The 20,139-nt window shown below is 39.4% G+C and overlaps 2 protein-coding genes across 3 annotated transcripts in view; both read left to right on the top strand.

Annotated features, from left to right (window-relative positions):
* Nucleotides 1-994: 994 nt before the first annotated feature.
* On the top strand, nt 995-10,094 carry tmem44 (transmembrane protein 44; the record flags this gene model as incomplete). Its single annotated transcript, XM_083910979.1, has 10 exons — nt 995-1,179; nt 1,262-1,388; nt 1,467-1,557; nt 2,328-2,482; nt 2,692-2,778; nt 3,260-3,427; nt 3,772-3,933; nt 4,254-4,322; nt 4,435-4,566; nt 9,918-10,094. The coding sequence occupies 10 exons, from the start codon at nt 995-997 to the stop codon at nt 10,092-10,094; spliced, it is 1,353 nt and encodes a 450-aa protein (XP_083767105.1).
* Nucleotides 10,095-15,040: 4,946 nt separating this feature from the next.
* The window catches only part of atp13a3 (ATPase 13A3), a 36,385-nt gene continuing 31,286 nt past the window's right edge, over nt 15,041-20,139 (top strand). For both annotated transcript variants that reach the window (XM_083940601.1, XM_083940602.1), the window contains exon 1: nt 15,041-15,181. The gene's annotated coding sequence lies outside the window, so the exon portion shown is untranslated. The remainder of the gene's footprint in view (nt 15,182-20,139) is intronic.

Raw genomic sequence — 20,139 nt, forward strand, 5'->3', positions numbered from 1 at the left:
TTCATGAAATCTGAGGATGTGTGATCGATGGGAAAAAAAAGGTGTGGCAGGCAGCACTAGATTTGATGTGATTGTTGTCCCTTTGTTTTTTTAGACCTTTATGTTTATGGAGGATTGAGCACCCAGGCATCAGACATAAACAATTCCTGAATGTCCCAGGGCTCAAAGCTTGGGTCACTTGTTAAGTGGTGAAGGCAATTCAAGTCCACTCTCAGGACTAACTGCACTAGTGTCATACCAAAGCAGTATAGTCACTCTTTAAAAGCCTGGGAATAAAGGGTTCCTCCTCCACGCCTAACCCATTATTTTGAGGTTTCTTGTTATATTGAGATTTTTTTATTTATTTAGAGATACTAAATTATATTATATATATATATTATATTTTAAGATACTAGAATTATTTTGAGAAAGTTTCTTAATATGAGAAATAGTCATTTTAAGTTACTATCAATACTTTTAGAAATTTTCATTATTTTAAGAAATAGTAATTTTTTAGATACTATCATTATTTTGAGAAAGTTTCTTGTAAATTTACGAGTTAGTCTTTTTTTTTAGATACTATAATTATTTTGAGAGAGTTTCGTATTATTTTGTGAAACAAAGTATTTTTTTTAGAAAGCCTACTATCATAATTGTGAAAAAGTGTGTCGTTATCTTGTGATACTAACTCTTTGATTTTGAGAACGTTTCTCATTATGTTTGAGACACAGTCATTGTTTTGAGATACTTCTCAATTCGAGAAAGATTCTCGTTTTAATGACATACAGACCTCTTTTTTATCACATGGGCAGAAAAGGGTTTACATTCTACATCAGCCTTCATAGGATCTATCCTAATTGCACACAACATCCAATCCTGCGTGCATCACAGGTGAGCCCCTCCCTGAAACACGCAGGCGCTTCCATTATGCTCTTTTGCGTCTGCATGGCTGCACAGGTGCTGCATAGATTAGTCCTTTCTAGTACCACGAAATGCAAACCTATTTGCAGTTAAAATGGAGGGACGTGCATTGACCCTGAAGGGTCAAACCACAGGGAATCCAGAGACTTTTCTCTTCAGTTTGGTTGAATTTTGCGTCGATTCGGTCACGACTTGTTTCTCTCATGACGCAGACAAACGTTGCATCCCCATCGGCCTCAGCGCTATATCTACGCTGCTGTTACTGCTCTCATGCTTTCTGTAAGTATTTTTTTCATTCAGCATTTGCTCTAGTAAATTATTAAAAAGGTCTCTAGCATTAAACCCGTGATAACTGTTGAAGGCCGATGTATCAGAGGTGCACATCTCGGGGAGGAAATCCGGGAGAAACCATTACTTTCCTCTACAGCCTCCTGGGTAACCTGTGCAGTACAGTTGGAGCTGTTCTGTCCAGACAGCTGCACATTCAGGTAACACAGTCTTAGTCATGGAACTTCTGTAACTTTTACATGCAGTAATATAACTTATGTCTGCTCCTTACTCTGTAGGTTTTGATGGGTGTTTTTGCTGCAGCTGTGGATGCTCTCAGTTTTATGTCTTGCTGCTTCCCTTTGCTACAGTGCTGGAACTCAAAGGCTGGTACGTTCAGAGAAGTGCCATATCTCACTGATAATGCAAACCTCATCATTACCAGACAAGCTCTTAACTGAACACTGTTCAAACAAAGGGGAGAAAGGTAGTAGGGGTGGGTTTTTTAAAATGTAGTTTTCAGCATGAGCACCCAACTGGCCAAACCCTTTAGGCAAAGCAGTAAGCAGACTTATCAGAGACACTCTACAGATAACCAATAAATGAATAGAGAATGTGTTACAACTGTGTCCAACTTAAAAAAAATCCTTGTGTGTGTTAGTAAGGAAGTAAGGAAGTAAGTAAAGTTTATTTATAAAGCGCTTTTCACAGGTAAAAGTCACAAAGTGCTTTACAAGGGTATGAAACAACATATAGGGCAAACACAGAAAAGCACCCACGGTACATGCAGGTCAAATAAACAGAAATGCCTTTATCAGATGTTTAAAAGACTCCATAGACACCACAGACCGTAAGGGTGCAGGCAGAGCGTTCCGTAGTTTAGGTGCTACAGATTCAAAAGCTTGATCACCCTGGGTCTTATAAGGCGGTTGAGTGACAGACAGTACATTTGATCTGAGAGAGCGAGCGAGCTGAGGAATATGGGTGAAGTAGCTCAGTCACATATACAGGAGCCTGATCGTGCAATGCTCTGCAAGTAAGAGTGAGAATCTTAAACTGGATCCTGTATGCAGCAGGGAGCCAGTGAAGAGTTTTGAGTACGGGGGTAATGAGAGATTGTCCGTTTGTCCTGGTGAGTGTGTCTGCATGTTCGCCCTCAGAAAAGAGGCTGAGGATGATTAGGGGGCGGAGGAGGCAGCACCTCCTGGCAGTGTGCGTACTGATGGTGGTTGCAGGAGGTTTTCTGAATTCCAGAGTGACCCACGGCCCAGGAGACAGGCCTCTCAGCAGAAGACTGCTGAATGCCACCCCCCAAGTAAGCATACACCACCACTGTGGCTACAGCCCTTCAATTGTACAACACAGTGTAGGTCCAAGACATACATTTGCATTTTGTGTAAACTGATATATTGAATGCACTAAAATAACCTGTGTGTTAGATTAGAATTTGAGTTTGTAGTAGTTTACTGAGCAATACTGAACTCTACCTAAAATGTAGACATTTTATATATCTGACATTTTAAGGACAACACTGAAATCCTGGGTTACTTAATTGGCCTGCTGTCCTTTGTCATCGCCTGCACCTCCAGGTTCCCTGCACTCTGCAGAGCAGTAAGTAACAGTGATATTTTTATTTATAAATACAGGCAGATAATGCACACAAAATACATAATATGATAGCATTGATAAGACAAGAACAACCTCACACAACATCGACAACAAAAGAAGATTGCTCAAAGAAAAGACATTATGGTGATACTATTAATAATAATAATAATAATAAAAGTAAAAAAATAAAATAAAATAAGTAGGATTCCTTCAAAACTTCAAATAATTATTTTGACAGTACTGGCACATTTGGAAACTTAAATGTACATGTAGAGCCTATCTATACTTGTGTATATAGTCTCAATCTTCACTAGTGCAAATCATTACACATTGCATTGTTAAATAACTTTTTCAATATTTTTTTATTCAAGTTTCTGGTTGTAATCACATAGAGTACGAAATATGTGCAGAACCACTTTTTACAATGTTTTAACTTGCTTGTTAAATCTCTTTTAAAGTGCTGACATTTATTTTTTCTATGCAGTACAGAGGAGAGTTGACCCGGGCCTACATGTTCTCTGGACTGCTGTGTTCACTGGCTGGTGCCCTCTATGCTGCTGCCCTACTTCTCTACGACACTGAGCTTTGGTTTCTTTTAAGAGTCATGCCGTGGCTGCTGTCTGCAATATGTTGTGTCACCCTGGACCTGCTTGTATCCTTATATAGTAAAGAGTGGCCGCATATTACTCACTATGCTAGGCTCAGGGCCCCTGCCAATGCCTTAAACCAGGCCAGTAGCATTCACAACTCAATACTGATTCAGCTTTTACAAGATCTGAACTCTCTTTGGTTACTTTTTTACCAGCACAAACAGAAACACAAAAGTCATCTATACGAAATACAACAAAAGGCCTTCAAAATACAGCCCACAATATTTGATCTCTGGGAAATAAGGCACTGTTCAATTTAAACAATATGTTGAACAGCTTTAAGTATGTGAATTGTACTGATGCACATCCAGACTTGATCCATTTACCTTAAGTCCAACATCTTCAGATTCTTGTCATCCATTGGTGGAGGAGAGGAACCAGACAGCAGCCTATCAGTTTCTATCCAGACACAGAGAGCCTTTTAGGCGGCCCGGACATTCCAGCTGAGGAGAACGCTGTCATGAAGAGACAAAGAAAACAGCAAGTTCATTCATCAGAACGGACAAAAGTACGTTTTCATACTTCCTATCCTATCCTATCTGAGCTCCTAAACCCTAGGAATTGTACAGGAATCTTGATCTCAACGAACTTCCTGAGTAAAAACAGTGCTACAGTAACTATCTCACCGTTTTATATTTAACACTGACATTATGGGAATCTTTCTTACTTTGTCACTCATTAATTAATCTAGATTTGTGCATAAAGTAAAAAAAGAAGACAGCATGCAGGCGTTTCTCTGGCAGATTTGAGTCATTTTCATGAAATGAATGCAATGTTTGTGCTCTGTCTTGGTTTTGAGCATGATTCTATTCAAACTTGTCTTCAAAGACAACAAATGTCCAGAAGATGACTGAGATGGGCCGTTATATTGATGTCCGTGTTCAACCTGCAAGAAAAGTAAGCAAAGAATCTGTGAGGGCAAAGAGTGCATACTCACTGCATATTTTCTTCACCTCAATCACTGGTGATTCTTGCAGTGCAGTGGAATATGTATATGTTTTTGTTGCAGATATGCCTTAAGGAAGTGACGTTTTCCAGGGGGGGGTTGGAGGACAGGCCCCTCAACAAGACCGTGAAAGTGGACAGTTTCTGCTCCTCAGATTCATCCTGTGACTCCTCAGTAGTCAGCTCTGATCTGGAGGTGGGTTGGAGCCCTGTTTAGCCCTGGTGGTAAGCAGTATGACATTTTCTTACAAACTTGATTAAGCTAACCGACCAGAGCAGAGATCCGAATGAAATGCTTCACTAATACATTAAATGAAAAATACGCTGTTGCTCATAAAGTGATTTTGTGTTCAGATACATTCCTCTTTTAATTAAATTTACAGTGGAGATCAAAATTGGAGAACTATTAAATACTTGATTTATCCTTAACTACTGTTATTTTTTATAGTCTGGAATTTGATAGAATATCCGCTGTGGCTTGCCCTGCTTTACTAATATGATTTTTTTAAATAACCAAGGCACTTCAACAAAAACCTTTTATTCTGTGAAAAGACAGTGAGCAAAATTAGAGAACAGTAACCATTTTGTCAGAAGAGAAGATTTCAACAATTCAGAAATGAATAGGAAGTGTAGAGGCCCTTGCTTTGAATGACTTCAGCACATCCCACAGGACATCACTAGTTTCTCTCACTGCTCTGGTTTGATCTTGGTCCATTCTTCTTGCAGTTTCTTGCAACTTCCCCAGTTTGGTAGCTGTAGTGGGTTTCTTAGACATTACTTTGCCGCTAAGGATTTTCCAGAGATTCTCTATGGGGTTTAGATCTGGACTCTGGACTGGCCATTTCATTGTTTCAATATTCTTAGCTTCAAGGAACTGCTTAACCCGGATTAGCAGTGAGACGGGGCATAGTCCTGCATGAAAATTGCAGGCTGATTGGGAGACAATTGCAGTGAAGGTATTGCATGTTGCTGAAGGAGGTTCACATAAATATTTGCATTCACCCTGTCACTTATCTATACAAGAGGCCCAACTCCTGCTGCAGAAAAAATCCCCAAAACCCTGACACTTCGTCCTCCAAATTTAAATGACTTCGACACACTTTGGGTTCAGTTTTCCCCCAGTCCTGCACCGAACATAATGTTTCCCATCAGACACAAATAAATTGAATGTATTCTCATCACTGAAGTCACCCTGGACCAGTTCTCCTCTGTCCACACAACAAGCTCCTCAGCAAAGGAAAGTCTCGAGTTTTCATTCTTTCTGCTGATGAAAGGTTTGTCTTAAATGACGAGAAACTGTGTGCTGAGACAGATCCTTGCCCTGTTCAGCACTGAACTGGTGAGCAACTCCAGCTGCAGTGTTGAACCGATTCCCCATTGAGAGTCTTTGCATAATCCTGTGCTCATGCACTTGTTTTATGTGGATGAGCGGCCTTTTTGAAATCACAGACTTGGAACACCCTTCCTCTCTTAAAATGGCGGAGAGGGTCATCACTTTGGCCTCCATCTGGACAACCTGCTGTTGAAGGGTTTCAATCACCTTAGAGCGGCTTGCCATCTTGGAAAGTAACTAGGAGAGCTGCAAGATAAATAGGGTGTGTCCAACAATTAAGTAAATTGTCACCAGATGCCAATAATTGACACCAATAACTGGGAGGTATTGGATATTTTAATCAGAGCATTTTAAATTTTGCTCACTCCTTTTTTCACAGCTTTTTGTTGAAGTGCCTTGGTAATTTAAAAAAACACGATAGTACAGCAGTGGTATAGTCACAGTGGATATTTTATCAAATTATGGACAATAAAATAACAGTATTTCAGAATAAATCAAGTATTTATTAGTTGTTTTCTAATTTTGATCAACACTGTATATGTTATTTAATTGTCACTATGATATGTTTGGAAGAGATTGATCTATAAAGTTTTGAGAAGATATACACTTTCAAATATAAATCACATTGTCACAATCATTTCATGAGAAGAGGTAAAAAATATTTTATTCCAACTTTATGGGCCAATTCTGAGTACTTACACTGATACTGTAGTCAGCAACTGCACAAGGAATAGTTGTTTCCCTATTTTAATCAATAATCCTATTAACCCTCTGATTTAATGTTTATCCAGGAATAACCAAATTAATATTTCCCGTTTATTTGATTTCAATAAACATATTGACTCCTCTGAATACCTCAAATATCTACCTCAGCTTTGTATGTCCTGTTGCCTTTAAATTGTGTGGAAAGTCTCAAATTCACATTTTTTTGCATATATAGCTGTGCCTCTTTGTAGTTGTGAACACTGAAAATCTTTGAACAGTGATCTTGGATTTGAGCCTGTCAATGAATAAAGCTATGAGGTGTAGTTCTCATTGTTGGCCACAAGGTGGCGACAACCTATTGACATAATGTGTGTTGCATGACTATTGTGAAAGCATGACTATAACACAGTGTTTGACTGCGGTTAACATGTGCTGCAGCACCTTGTATTAACTGCTGTGATAACTGGAATCTTTATGGGCTTATGTATCATGGTTTCACTGCACAGCGCAGCACGGAACTTCATAAAGGGATAAACGTCTAGACATTGCAATTGACCTACTTAAACAGTTTAAACAGCACTATCAGTTCTTCTGTCCATCTACCTCAAATATCTCTAGATCAATATACCAACGGTCGGCGCCTGTGAGATTAGATTAGATGAAATGCCTCACATATTCGATTTAGAAGATCTAATGAGCAAATGAAATCCAGCACTCATAAAAAGAAGAGGGAAGAGTCAGGACAGGTCAGGAGTTTGTGCTGCTTTGTGCGTTTTACATGTGACTCTGAGGGAAGTAAGTCAGACAGTCTTCAGAGGTTTTTGTAAAAAGACAACAGTCAGCTTCATACTATTGATGAGTCAAAGTGTGTGTGTGTGTGTGTGTGTGTGTGTGTGTGTGTGTGTGTGTGTGTGTGTGTGTGTGTGTGTGTGTGTGTGTGTGTGTGTGTGTGTGTGTGTGTGTGTGTGTGTGTGTGTGTGTGTGTGTGTGTGTGTGTGTGTGTGTGTGTGTGTGTGTGTGTGTGTGTGTGTGTGTGTGTGTGTGTGTGTGTGTGTGTGTGTGTGTGTGTGTGTGTGTGTGTGTGTGTGTGTGTGTGTGTGTGTGTGTGTGGTTTGTTTTTAACTAGTGATATCTGAGTAAAGTGAAACGTGGCCTCATTCTGCAGTGTACAATTGCGCTTAGAATTAAATATCCACTACACAGCAAAAACAGTCTAGAGGACAGGAGTTTAGACGACAGCTCACTTTTCTTTTTTTATATAAACTCCCTTTTTTGAGAAGGCATATTTTGCAGGGAAAGTGAAATTACAAGCTTTTTCCTTTTCATGCACTCACTGCCACAAGAGAAACTCCCTGTTCTGCTGTGGAAAGCCAAGCTGTGGAGGATGTCATTTAATCACAAACAAAGGCAAATGGTGTGAGCACAAACAATTGCTGCTTGATAATTGTTCACCAAACAGGAAAAAACAAATTACATGTATGCCCTTAGTATAGTTAGTGTGTTAAAGAAGGACTCTATACTTTTGTACATGTTGTGTGTGGTTACGCATACAACTTTGTCTGACTGTGTGAAGACTCCTCTTCAGATTTAACGTCCGCACTGTTTTGATTATTGTCTATGTTTTTATTCTCTTTGTCTTTCTGTAATGCATTTGAATTCATGACATGTTGTGTTGTGAAGCACTTTGAGTCTGCCTTGTGTATGAAAAGTGCTATACAAATAAAGCTGCCTTGCCTTGCCTTATGTATTCTCAACTCTCATTGGTTGATTGAGGTTTGCCCTGAACATTTCAGGAGCCTCCAAATATTCACTGTTTTTGGTTCAGCTCAGATTAGTCTGTAAATTCTTGATAATAGCTAATCTTCCCTGATCAGTACTGAACAAATCACTTGTCTAAAGTCTTTCTAAATCAAGAAAACAGCATGTAAAGTCATCGATTGGTCCCTCCATCTCTGGCACTTTCTAGTTAGCATTAACAGAAGTTGTTGGTGATTGAATTGATTGCAGATTGTTTCCACAGCGTTTAATGTTTAATCTCCAGTACACAGCATTCCAGATGAGTTCACCGCTAATTGAACTAAACTAAACTCTCACTTTTTTTATTTGGTTGCAAAACTTTTCCACTTTGTTAAACTCAGAGGTTACCCAACTGTTTCAAAGCGCGCTGACGATAAAAAGGAAGAGATCATAGTGCTAGGGAACAATTTTTAGACAGATTTACATATAACATTAAAATTTTGTCTGCTCTTCATCACCACAATTGCTGATCATGATAAAACCACACAACATTTTGGAGTGTGCTGCCTTCAAACAGCCTGAGCCGTGTGCAGAGTTCACTGCAGCCAGCAGCTTGAATTGTTTATTGTGCTCTGTGTTTCTTGCACATTTCTGCTGAGTGCCGGTTCTTCACTGAGGTGAAGGGGGGGCTGAGGGCTACAGCCAGGGTTGGAAATGTTTGAGATTTGCCTTGTGGACCAATTGTTCTCCTGTAAAGGATCTTTGATTAAAGACCAGCACTGGGTTGGGTCTGTCTGCCTAGGAAGTAGTGCAAAATGGTTGCCTTGTCTATAGGGGGCCAGTGTTACCCTCTGCTATTTTGGGAGATGTTTATGGTCTCTTGTGTGATGCCTGCTGGCCAGGATTTAACTCTGTGTGTGTGAGCAGGTCTAAGCCTTTTGCATTCTTGACATTTAGCTGAGTCTGTTACACAATAAGTAATAAACTGTTTTCATTTCAGGCTCTAGCATTACAAGTAACTGGTGTTAAATTGGATAAGGATCAGGGCCTGAGAAAATGTAGTAAATATTACTGTGGTCCGGAAATGATTAGGCAAGAAGAAGAAGTGCTAGGTGAAAGATAATTCCAACCATGATACAGCTGAGAACGCATAAACAGACTGCAATCAACAGACACCTGTCAGTTGAACAAAACGGCCAAAAACATACCCCCCTCAATGTATTTCTTTATAGCACAATATATTGTTATTGTCTCCCAAGACACATAATACAATAAGTGAATAGCTACAGGGATGGTTTATAAGCTACTAAGGTGACGACTTTTATTTTAACATCGTAAAATATGACTGTATATAACGATGTGGTTGGACTTATTTCGTCAGATTCGAGCACTGCATTTGATATGATTTTGACTAGTTGTGCTCATAATAGTCAGAAAAAAATGTTAAGGGTTAGGTTAGTTAAGGGGATTTTGTGACATTGAATATGGTGTTCCTCAAGGATGCATTTTGCTTGATATCAACATTTAGATGAGTCAAATGTTTTTTAAAAGAAATGTGCAGAAAACAGAAATTATACTTGTTGGTTCAAATGCAGAGACTACAGTCAGTGTATGCTTGCCTGTTTCTCACACTTATTGTTATTTCTATTTGCTTAATGTTTATTTTAATCTGATCTTAGTTTGTAAAGCTCTTTGGGCTGCATCTTTGTGTGAAACAAAAATAAAGTTGTTGTTATTATAACATCTAGACCTGTTGTCCAAATGTTTTCCAGTGGGATTTTGAGGAGTCAAATGCCCAGTGGATTGTACCAACAGCAAAACAACAAGAGGGGGACGAGTTTACACATCAAGAGTGGCCAACAAATCCCAAACCGTTTAACATCTGCACCTGTGCCATGTTTGGATTCCCACAGGGTGAGAGCATCTCTTCTGCAAGATTGGAAATTTGACAAAGAAAATGTTATTCTCAGTTAATAATGTGAGACACATCTGGTGCATTAAGGGGAAATAAAAAAAACTGTTAACACTGATCTGTTATCTGTCTTGTTTTACTTTACACATCTTTATCAACATCTCTACAGGCCAGTGTTGGTAAAATGATGGCGAACGTCGATCAAAGGATTCCACCATTCTCTGTTGTTTGTTGCGATAGTAGGGCTGGCAGTGCATGTTAGTGCATGTGGTCGTGTGGAGTCAATCACGTCCCATTTTTCTTTTCAGCATATCGAGGAGAGCTCTTTTAACTTAAGGCTGTTTGTCGGTGCACAGAGCATTCATCAAGTACTCTGAGAACTGAGATCTATAAGAAAGGTTTACAGAACTAATAATAAAACAATATTGTGACCCTGTTGCCTTGCAGGGTTATTGGGTCATATCCTGTATTTTGCAGTATTATCAGGGCTGGACTGGGAAAAGGCCCTGCAGAGTAGATAAGCACCAGACTGGACGGCCAGGGCTCCTTGGTCCTCTCCATCATCCCTAAGACTTCTGTCCATCGGCCTGATCCAGGGCTTTAGATGATGATGCTAGATTAATAGACCTGGGCGTTTTTAACTGTAGGGACTTCCTAAAACCTGATAAGGGAACAATACACAGATTAGAATAAAGTCATGGAGTACATTTTACTCCTCCCTGCTACATTTCCTCAAGTGACATGTCTGTCCAAGACAAATGACTGGAAAACAACTAATGTGTAACAAAGCAATTGCTGATATCAGCAGCAGAAATGAATGTGACTTAACACCATGTTTGTTGTGTAAAGTCTGGAAGATAAATCAATAATATTGTGTATTGAATATCACCAACATCCTATCCAGTTATTGTTCTTCCATGTTTCTGTTAAAAAAAACAACAGAAACAAAATCAATCGGATCTGTGTATTGTAATCCCACTTTCTCTTTTGTTATCATAATTTATTTGTGTTTTGTGTGTAACCATGCTGCTTTGGTGCTGCCGTCTTGGCCAGGTCACTCTTGGAAAGAGGTTTTTAATTTCAATTGGTTTTTCATCTGGTTAAATAAAGGATATTGAAAAAAGGACCCATGTTGTGAAATGTTTTTTTTTAAAATACATATTTAAAAAATAAAGATTTTTTAATTATTTATTATAAAGCAGGTATAGGTGCTTCATAAATACTATGAACGTATCAAAACCCTCAATCCACAGAGACATCCACAAAACCTGTATTCAGAAACCTTTTAAACAAGCCATCAGGACTTCTGTACGGTTGTGATGTCACAACTATACTATATTTGGTGTATGACCAAAGAGCTGATGTCCCTTCACTGCAGCGCTGTTGCAGGATCTCTGTGTAAAAAAAGCCCATATATATATACATATTTATGTAACTGTAATGCATCTAATACATTTGGAATGTGATTAATCAACCCACAATGAAAAGCCATGCAGAGTTTTCTGCAGCTGAGGCCAATGTAATGTTGCGGATGGATAGGAATGTATCCCATGTGTATAGCCTAGTAAAGCCTTAAATCTGAGATGCTGAATAAGATCAATCATTACACACATAAAGTTGCTGTTTAACTGGAGGTCACATTACAAAACATGTCTCCTCAACTATACTGTGAGGCATTATTTTTTGAGAAAAAAAAAGATGTGTTTGTACTCTGTTAAAGCCGTCTGATGTCATAATGAGTGCTGAGCTAGCATTGCTTCATCTCTGGGCCTCATCTCTGTCCCTTCTGAGACTGGGACAAAGGAAAACAAACTGTGTGTCCCATATAGAAAAGTGGAATTCTGTTTGCAGAGGTGATGAAGAGCATGGATTAGCACATCTGAAGCAGCAGTGGGGAATGGGCCTTTCTTGTTTTTCTTGGCCTGTGCGTCAGTGATCGCTCCACTGCAGGGGACACGAAGACGTTGGATGATTTGAGCGAGCAGGACATTTTGTCCACCTTGCAGTCCTATTCAATCCTGAATAGTTGCAATGAACAAGCGAGGAATAAATCAGAAACTGAACGCTGAATAATGAATACCTAGATGTTACTGAATAACTGACTAAAGAATTGCGAGTTTCGTGAGAACTTTGTAAACAGGGGACTCTTGTGTGGCTCTGGAAAAACTTTCTAAAGAGTAAAGAAATTACCCTGATGATGTCCCAACTTTGGTGCAAGACTTTGAATTTATTGCAGAAAGTCTGCATTACAAACTTGGGCCATGGAGAGTAAAGCCTATCCGGCTGTTAAGTCTGACGTAAAACCCTTTCAAAATACGATTTCCGCATCCAAACGTTCCGTTGAAACAAAACAGACACAACTGCCGAACATGTGAACAATTCCGATCACCTCTTTTGTCAGTTACACAGCTTTTTCATCCATAAGAAAGAGGTAAAATGACAATTACGTTGTTTTTTTTAAAACTCAGATCCGTTCAAACAACGGGGAACACGGCACTGCAGCGTTGTAGAAATACGAGGCTCGGAACGGCTTGGACCTGGAAATCATATTTTGAAAGGGTGTTATGCCACGACTTAACAGCCGAATAGGCACCTGGTGGTTTTGGTTGCATTATGGGAAATGCAGGCTCTAGTCTTGGATCTAGGATATCTTTGCTTTGATTTCGAGAACACTACTCTGTTTCTTGTAACTGTAAGTGAAATACTAAATCAATGGAGATTCCATTAAACAACAAATTCAAGGACTTTTCAATTAATTTTCAGGCCCAATTCCCTTTAAATTCAAGAATCCAACAAGTCATAGTTAGTTCTAATAATTTTTAGAATTGAGACATGAAACAATGACAGAACTGCGGTAGAAACATGCAGGCAGTGGAAAGTAACGTTTCTATTCTATTCTTGCACAAACATTTAAATTCAAGCACTTTCAATGACCCATATATAGTTGTGTCTTTTTAAAAAAACTTTCAAGGCCTTGCTTTTCCCCCCTCAAATTCACAGACTTATGAGGATTTCAATCACCTATGTACTAGTGCCTGAGGATGTTCCTATGTGTGTACATTTGCTTTATGACTTGGGCTGGATAAACGGCCCTCGAGCTGTGAGTCAGCAAACAGTACAGAAGCACAATATTAACTAAACACACTTGGCCCAGATGATCCTAGCTGTGCTTTAGTGAGATTGTCTCCCCTTCTTCCCTTCCTCTCCCGTGGTCCAGGCCCAGCCTGCACTTACACTATTCAAAAGATCCAGGCCGCAGCACGATTTCCTCTTGCTTATACGTCATCACCCCTTTTAGTTTTTGTTTTGTCCAATTCTTTTTGAATATTTTCATCTGACAAAATCTGCAGTAAACACTCCTTCGCATCAAACCACCACGAACCCTTCAGCGGCATCTTTTTAAATGTCAGTCGTATATAAATAGTCTCAGAACCGCAGTCAAAGCTTGTGCTCGTGCTCGAATGCGCAATCGCGCTTTACTAAATCCCACCCACCCTGCAAGGTAAAATACATTTTTTGGTCAATAGAGTCTGGAAGCTTTGATGAGAGCATTCAGTTGATCCCCCCCAGTAAACATAAACAAGTCTGACGTCCAGGTAAAGTAATAATTTAAATTTTTCTACAATACAATTAAACTGGTATAGATTTGTTTTTAGTTCTGCCTTTTTTTAGGTGGCTAAAATACGTTTCGGCTGCTGCCCCCACCCATAGCAGTACTGTACATGGTTTAGCATGTGCCTGTCCTCCTGCCTAGCTGCTTCTCCAAATTGGGGGCTTGTGCCCGCCACCTACAGTAGGTAATACACTTAAGATAAGTACCTCATACAACCCCACCTAAAAAAAAGAATTCCAAAATATCCCTTTAAACTTCAATTTTAACTCAGGGTTCCTCTACAAAACAGGGCCAAATGATCCTCTAACAATGCAGGCTCGGCCTAAGCTGATATTGTGCTTTAGCGGTGTAGATTTGTTACATTTGTGATAACTGATAATTACCTAAATTACCAAAAACTAATTGCAGTAACCTAAAATGAAATTGTGGATATCTAGAATTGGAAGCCTAATACACATGAATGGCAAACGTGATGCCATTAGTACAAGTTATAATGAAGTTGTGGATAACAAAATGTACTTTTGAGCAGGAATAATTGAATTAAAGATATCTGCAGTACAAATCCAGACTAGCTAGGCTATGAAATGTTAAAGGTTGAATATGGAGAATGAGCAGAACACCACCATTTAGTGTCTCAAGATCGTAGTCGCAACAACAGAAAATAATTCCACCACTCAGGTTGTCAGGTTGGTCAGACCCGGCCCAGTAGCCTACAGGAGACTGGAGTCTGTTTGAGCCTGTTTGATCCCATTCCCTTTGGCAAATCGGCTGTTACAGCTAAGCAAATATTAAAGTTAGCTTACCGATCAAGGAGAAACAAAGCCATTTCAGTGTGCGTTTTAATGTCGTTGAACTCCTTTATCTCAGTCCATCGAGTGAATGCTTGGCCTATATTGACTCTTGTTTTGGCTCAGGTCACTCAGCTGCTGGGACAAATAATGCCCCCTTCGCTGAGGCTCCAAAGCAAACTCCATTTCACCCACTGCCAGCCTACAGTAGCTGCGCCCAACAACAGACAACCCTTGCAACCCGCAATGCTGACCACTATTGGCTGGTACCATGGAAACAGAACCCATTGTCAAAGCCCTCAAAATAAATTTTATTAATTCAGACTTTTATGGAAAAGCAATACTTTCATTCTGTACCCTTCAAAACGCCCCGTGGGTGTATCTTTTTTTTATTAAAAATTTTGCTTATAGTCAAAATTCTACATAATCCACCTTTAAGGTTAAAACAACTTGCAATACATGGTACTCTCCGTCCATGACGTCACTACGTGTCACTTCCTGCCGTCAGACAGCCAGTTGAGGCCAGTTCACTACTGCTGTAGTACTCAGTCTGTCCCACTGAGCTGTCAACACAGCAAACCCTCCACTCCTGTCTGTTGCGACAACATTTTTCTATTAAACTTAGTCCCCTGTGCCTCTTCAACGACGTTTTCCCTCAGATAACAGCTCCTCTCGTCCCACTATGACTCGGAGGTGATCTTCAGAGTGTCCAGGTGGTTCTGGGTAAGTGTCTTATTCACCAATATGTTTGCCTTTAGTCGCTGTCATCACATCCATGTGTCAGTTAGCAGGGATAAAAGCTAATGTTAGCATAGCTGATGCGTGTCCGGGAAAACTGGTCAGAGATGTTTGTTTTTTTTTCAACCACTGTTTCGCTTTTAACAGTTTCTGAAACCGAAAGCAAGATAACACATATTGGAAGACACATGGTCGTTGATGTTAAGGTAGTCACTTAAGTAGCGGGCTAACTAACAATGGAGCTCGGCTAACGTTAGCCAGCTAGCCGACATCCATGTCGATGTGTTCTGGATGAAGCACTTCTTCCCTGGCTGCTGCCTGGAGGCTTGAAACGTTAGGTGATGATTCCTTTAACAGCAATTAGGCATCTCCGGTGAATGTCATCAGGGCTGTCAGTGACATTAGCTAGTGAAAGATTAACCTATTATCCTTGTACAATGTAGATCTATGACAATTACACATGACACAGTGATTGTAAAATGGTTTATTTGGTTCTTAATTGGCTTAAGACTTCGGTTGCTACCTATAAATGGAGTTAACTTTCATTTTGTGCAGGCTTGGTGATTTCATTCATTCAAATAATATCTATCACAATATTTATATAATGTGTGTGTGTGTGTGTGTTCATAGTTGAAGCTTAAGACCTTGCTACACCTCCTTTCTGTTAGCTTTGCCCAATTTCTTTTAAACACCTACCACTGTTTGGTGGATAACAGTCAATGATGTACTTTACACAAGTCAAGCTAGCCATCTTGTTGAAATCACCAGAATCCTGGGAAATCTTAATACACCTGAACTTCAGTAAATAAGAACATAATTTGAAGTACCTTATACAAACTAGACTTTATCCTGTTGACTCTTTTGGCAGAATAAATCACAGTTGATGTTATCAGCTGTTTTGACAGTTTTAATTCTTCAGCAGTAATTGACTAAACAGAAACAACCTATTATCCCAAGACATTACATTACGAAACATTTAAAAGGAAACATTATTTTGTTTAAAAGCCAAAACCCAAAGTGTGTTAACGTAGCTCACATTTCAAAATTTTAATAAAATGCAAGCTTTATTGATGATTGATTGCATGAATCAGTATTCAGCAGAGCTAGCGTTGGGCTTGTGCACAGGCTGTGCACAGGTCGTAGTTTCAAACACTTTTAATGTCAAATTCCATGGGGATGAGTGAAAAGTGATTTAACATCCTGCCACAAATTCATCAATTTGATTTCTGGGCTGGGACTTTCCCACTTCACTTTATTTTCAAATCTTTCTAACGGTAGCAGAGATATTATGTGAGTTAGTTTTTTTTAACTGTGGCTTTCTCTTTGACTCACTACCATAAGAATGCGACCGGTGAGGCACCGGGGTAACAGTTATTGTATGAACAATGTCTCTGATCCTCCACAGTAGCTCCTTCAGAGGTTCCCTTCACCAGTGGCCTCTTACACAGACAGAATTTTTTTTGAGGGTCTTATAGCTGTGGCATATTCATTTTTGTATCATTGAATTTGGCCTTACTTCTTTTCATACACACATTTTTAGTATGCTTCTTTTAATTGTTGATTTCAAATTACTGTACAGATATTTTTGGAATATTTGTCTACATGATGTAGATCTGACCAAATTATTGACTTACCAGGCCTTCCAGACCCAGGCTTATTTAGTCTAAAAGGAATAGAAATACTTCGAATAGAAATACTTTATTGTCACACCTTATCATATGTCACACCTTACTATACACAGATGATGTCCATTCAATTATGCAACTTCCATCACAGAGTTGGGATTATTCATTTGTGTCATAAAAAAATTAATGCTTTTGTTAATATTTGTGTATTATGTTTGTTGTTGATCTATTTGTAGAGACTCATTTTCACTTAGGGAACCGTCCTGATTTGGTGGTTGTGCTTCATTTCTTGTGGCTGTATACTGTCAGTGTGGATATTATTAATTGAAACCTGCTGGCTACTTTTTATTTATTTGTGCTGCAGCGTGGCCGGCATACCTGGATCACAAAAGGTGTCAGCATCAAAGGATCAGAAAGGGGCCGACATACTATATTAAAGTTTATTTATGTCGCGCAAATTCCAACTGGCAGTGCAGCTCAGGACACATTCATTCATTGTCTATTTACTTTTCTGTTTATACATTAACAGAGACAATTTAATTGCGGCCACAGTCAAGCCCCACAGGCTCGGGAAATAATTTGTTTGAGTGGCTTTATGTGACCTTTGATCTGAGATTGAGTAATATCCACACATGCAGTGTTTTGATGTTGTCTATAGTCCATATGAAAGAAAGCTTCACACTCACACACATAAACTTGTGCCGCCTTTAACCATACAATTTGTGATTGAGATGCAGATGCAATATTATAAACCTCATATTAGAAAAGATTTTGTTGAGCAGGAACTACTGCCTGAATAAAATATCTTTGCCATGAATTCAACATCATTATGATCACTTCTAGGTCTATTCATCATTCATAAAAAATAGCCATTTTTTAAACACGATTTAGCAACATTTGTGATAGACTCAAGCTTTGAAGGTGCAGTAGTCAGAGAGATGCCCAACTGGTGAGTTAACAAAATCAGTTTTTTTGTGTGTAGCAGACCATCCACTGAATTTCAAGTTTCTTCCACTAATCGATTATTCATTGCAGCTCTATTTAGTTTGAGCTCCACCGTCCTCTGTTAGAATCAACTCTACTAATAAGAGATTAGCCAAACTGGGCCAGGTTGCATAGACATACTGTCTGGATTTAAATGCTTTGGTTTTTGTCGTAGGACTAGTTTAGAAATTTTGACCTGGGTAAACTGCTGGATTAGTTTCTTAATTGTTAAAAATTAAAACATGTTACTGTGTCAATAGCGTTATGCAAGTATCATTGAGGGGCAGGCTGAAATAGCTTGTTACACCTCTGGATTTCTGGAGTCAAGGACTTGAACTTGCCCTTTTCACCTTTCACTTTTCTGCCTCCCTGTGAGAGAGCTTGAGGTCCAAACTAAAGATTTGGAAGCGGTTTAGTCTCAGCTTAAGAAGTGAGGCGCCAATATTCCACTGTCCTTTGAGCCAATGCCGCAAGACTTTTCACAGGTGAGCATTAAGACAGCAGCCTGTGATGGAAGGCCTGCCAGTGTTGATTCAAAGTGGAGATGAGAAATTTCCTGACATGGTAAAGTCCTGTCAGCAGCCCAGTGCTGTTTGGTGTGGGAGCCCCACAGCAGCATGCTAGAGAAACGTACCTTTCTAGTGCCAGTCTAGCGGTTTGTCTCCAACAAGACCAGGACAAACCAGCGGCCTGCATCAGTGGAACTGAGATGAAACACTTCAAATGAAAATAGAAACAACTGTGATATTTAACACAGTAACGCAACTGAGAATAAAGTTGTGCAATTGGATGAATGTAACCGAAATCACCGGTGGACTGGGTTCAAGGCTGATCGAAATTGCCTTGCTGATTTGAATCATAGTGTAAATCAGGGTTATCAAGCAACTCAGGTAGTACTTTATTTTATAATTGATATAAGGATTTTTCCAAGGATTTAATAGGCTTTACATAGCCTGGCCCCTTAAAAATTAGATCTTTTAATCCTTTACAAATCTGCCTTCAGTCCTCAGACATTACGACAGCGACGCAACCACACACTTGTTGCATCCTGAGTTCCACAGTCGCTCATTTTGCGGTCTTAAAACTATATGAGATGCTGTGTAAAAAAAGCAACTGCTGAAAATCTAACTCTTAGGTAGCTACTCTTCAAGCAATCGATTGGTCGATGAGAAAAAAAAAATCTGCTTGTTATCTCTAGATTAACTAAATCATCCACAGTGCACTGAGAGCACTCTACCTGGCACAGCAGTGTTTGTCCACCAAAGCGTTTTGTCCTGAGGGCAGTGTGTTTGAAAAAAATACTTTGTAGAGGGAGGGCTGTGTATTTACATTCGTTGGGAGTTTTTTTTCTGATCGCAGAGAGTTGAAAATGAACAGCTGCGCTCATCAATGTCTGTGTTTTTACCCAGTCTTCCCATCAAAGCAGAGGACCGGGGTGACACAAACTACCACAAAGACTGTCACTTCCTACATGTAGTCTACAAGTGCTGAACAACAACAGCGGAGGAGAAAACTGCAGTGTCATGTGTATATATATATATATATATATATATATATATATATATATATATATATGTATATATATCTGAGACTGGATCTGTCCTCTCTCTCTACTTGCTTCGGCCTTCATTCAGAGCAGCTATTCTACCTTATTGTGTCAGCATTTTTACATTTGAATATTCCACAGCACAGCAGAGGGGTTCTCGCCATATCACAGGATCATGCGAGACTCACAGGATCAAGGGATCTCAGCTGGAAGAAACGCTGCCCCTCTAAAGTGCTCTGGCGATCTCTCCTGCGCGTTTTCAGAATTTTGCCTAGCATTTTCAGCTGGGATAAATTGCTTTTGTGGACACAAGGCTTTATTAAAAGAATACCAGTGATCATCTGTCCAATGAGAATTTGGTCAGACAAGCGCATATCGACAAAACAATCGACCAACAACCAGAAGACGTCAGCCCTAGAAATATTGATTCATCAAAAAAATATTCCAAAAACAAGAATAGCTTGGAAGACCATTGCTATGCTGTTAGCTTGCAGCATGATATCACAGTACCCCACCAACAGCGGGGCAGTAGCAGCCCAAAAATATTCTCTGACTGCATCTGAAGTTTGTGTGGGACTGGACAGGAATATGGACTCTGGGTCATGTTTGTTTGAGGCAGTGAGGACACTGTTTGATATACATTTATATTCACTTATTATTTCTCATATGTATGATTGTAATAAACTGTAGCTGATTTGTCTTTCATCTGAGTTTGCTCTTATAGCGTTGACATTTAAAACTTAATTTTGCTCATGAAATAAGGAAATTTTGAAAAATTCAATAATCTG

This window comes from Echiichthys vipera (assembly GCF_963691815.1).
Source record: "Echiichthys vipera genome assembly, chromosome: 3".
In the NCBI taxonomy this organism is placed as follows: Eukaryota; Metazoa; Chordata; class Actinopteri; order Perciformes; family Trachinidae; genus Echiichthys; species Echiichthys vipera.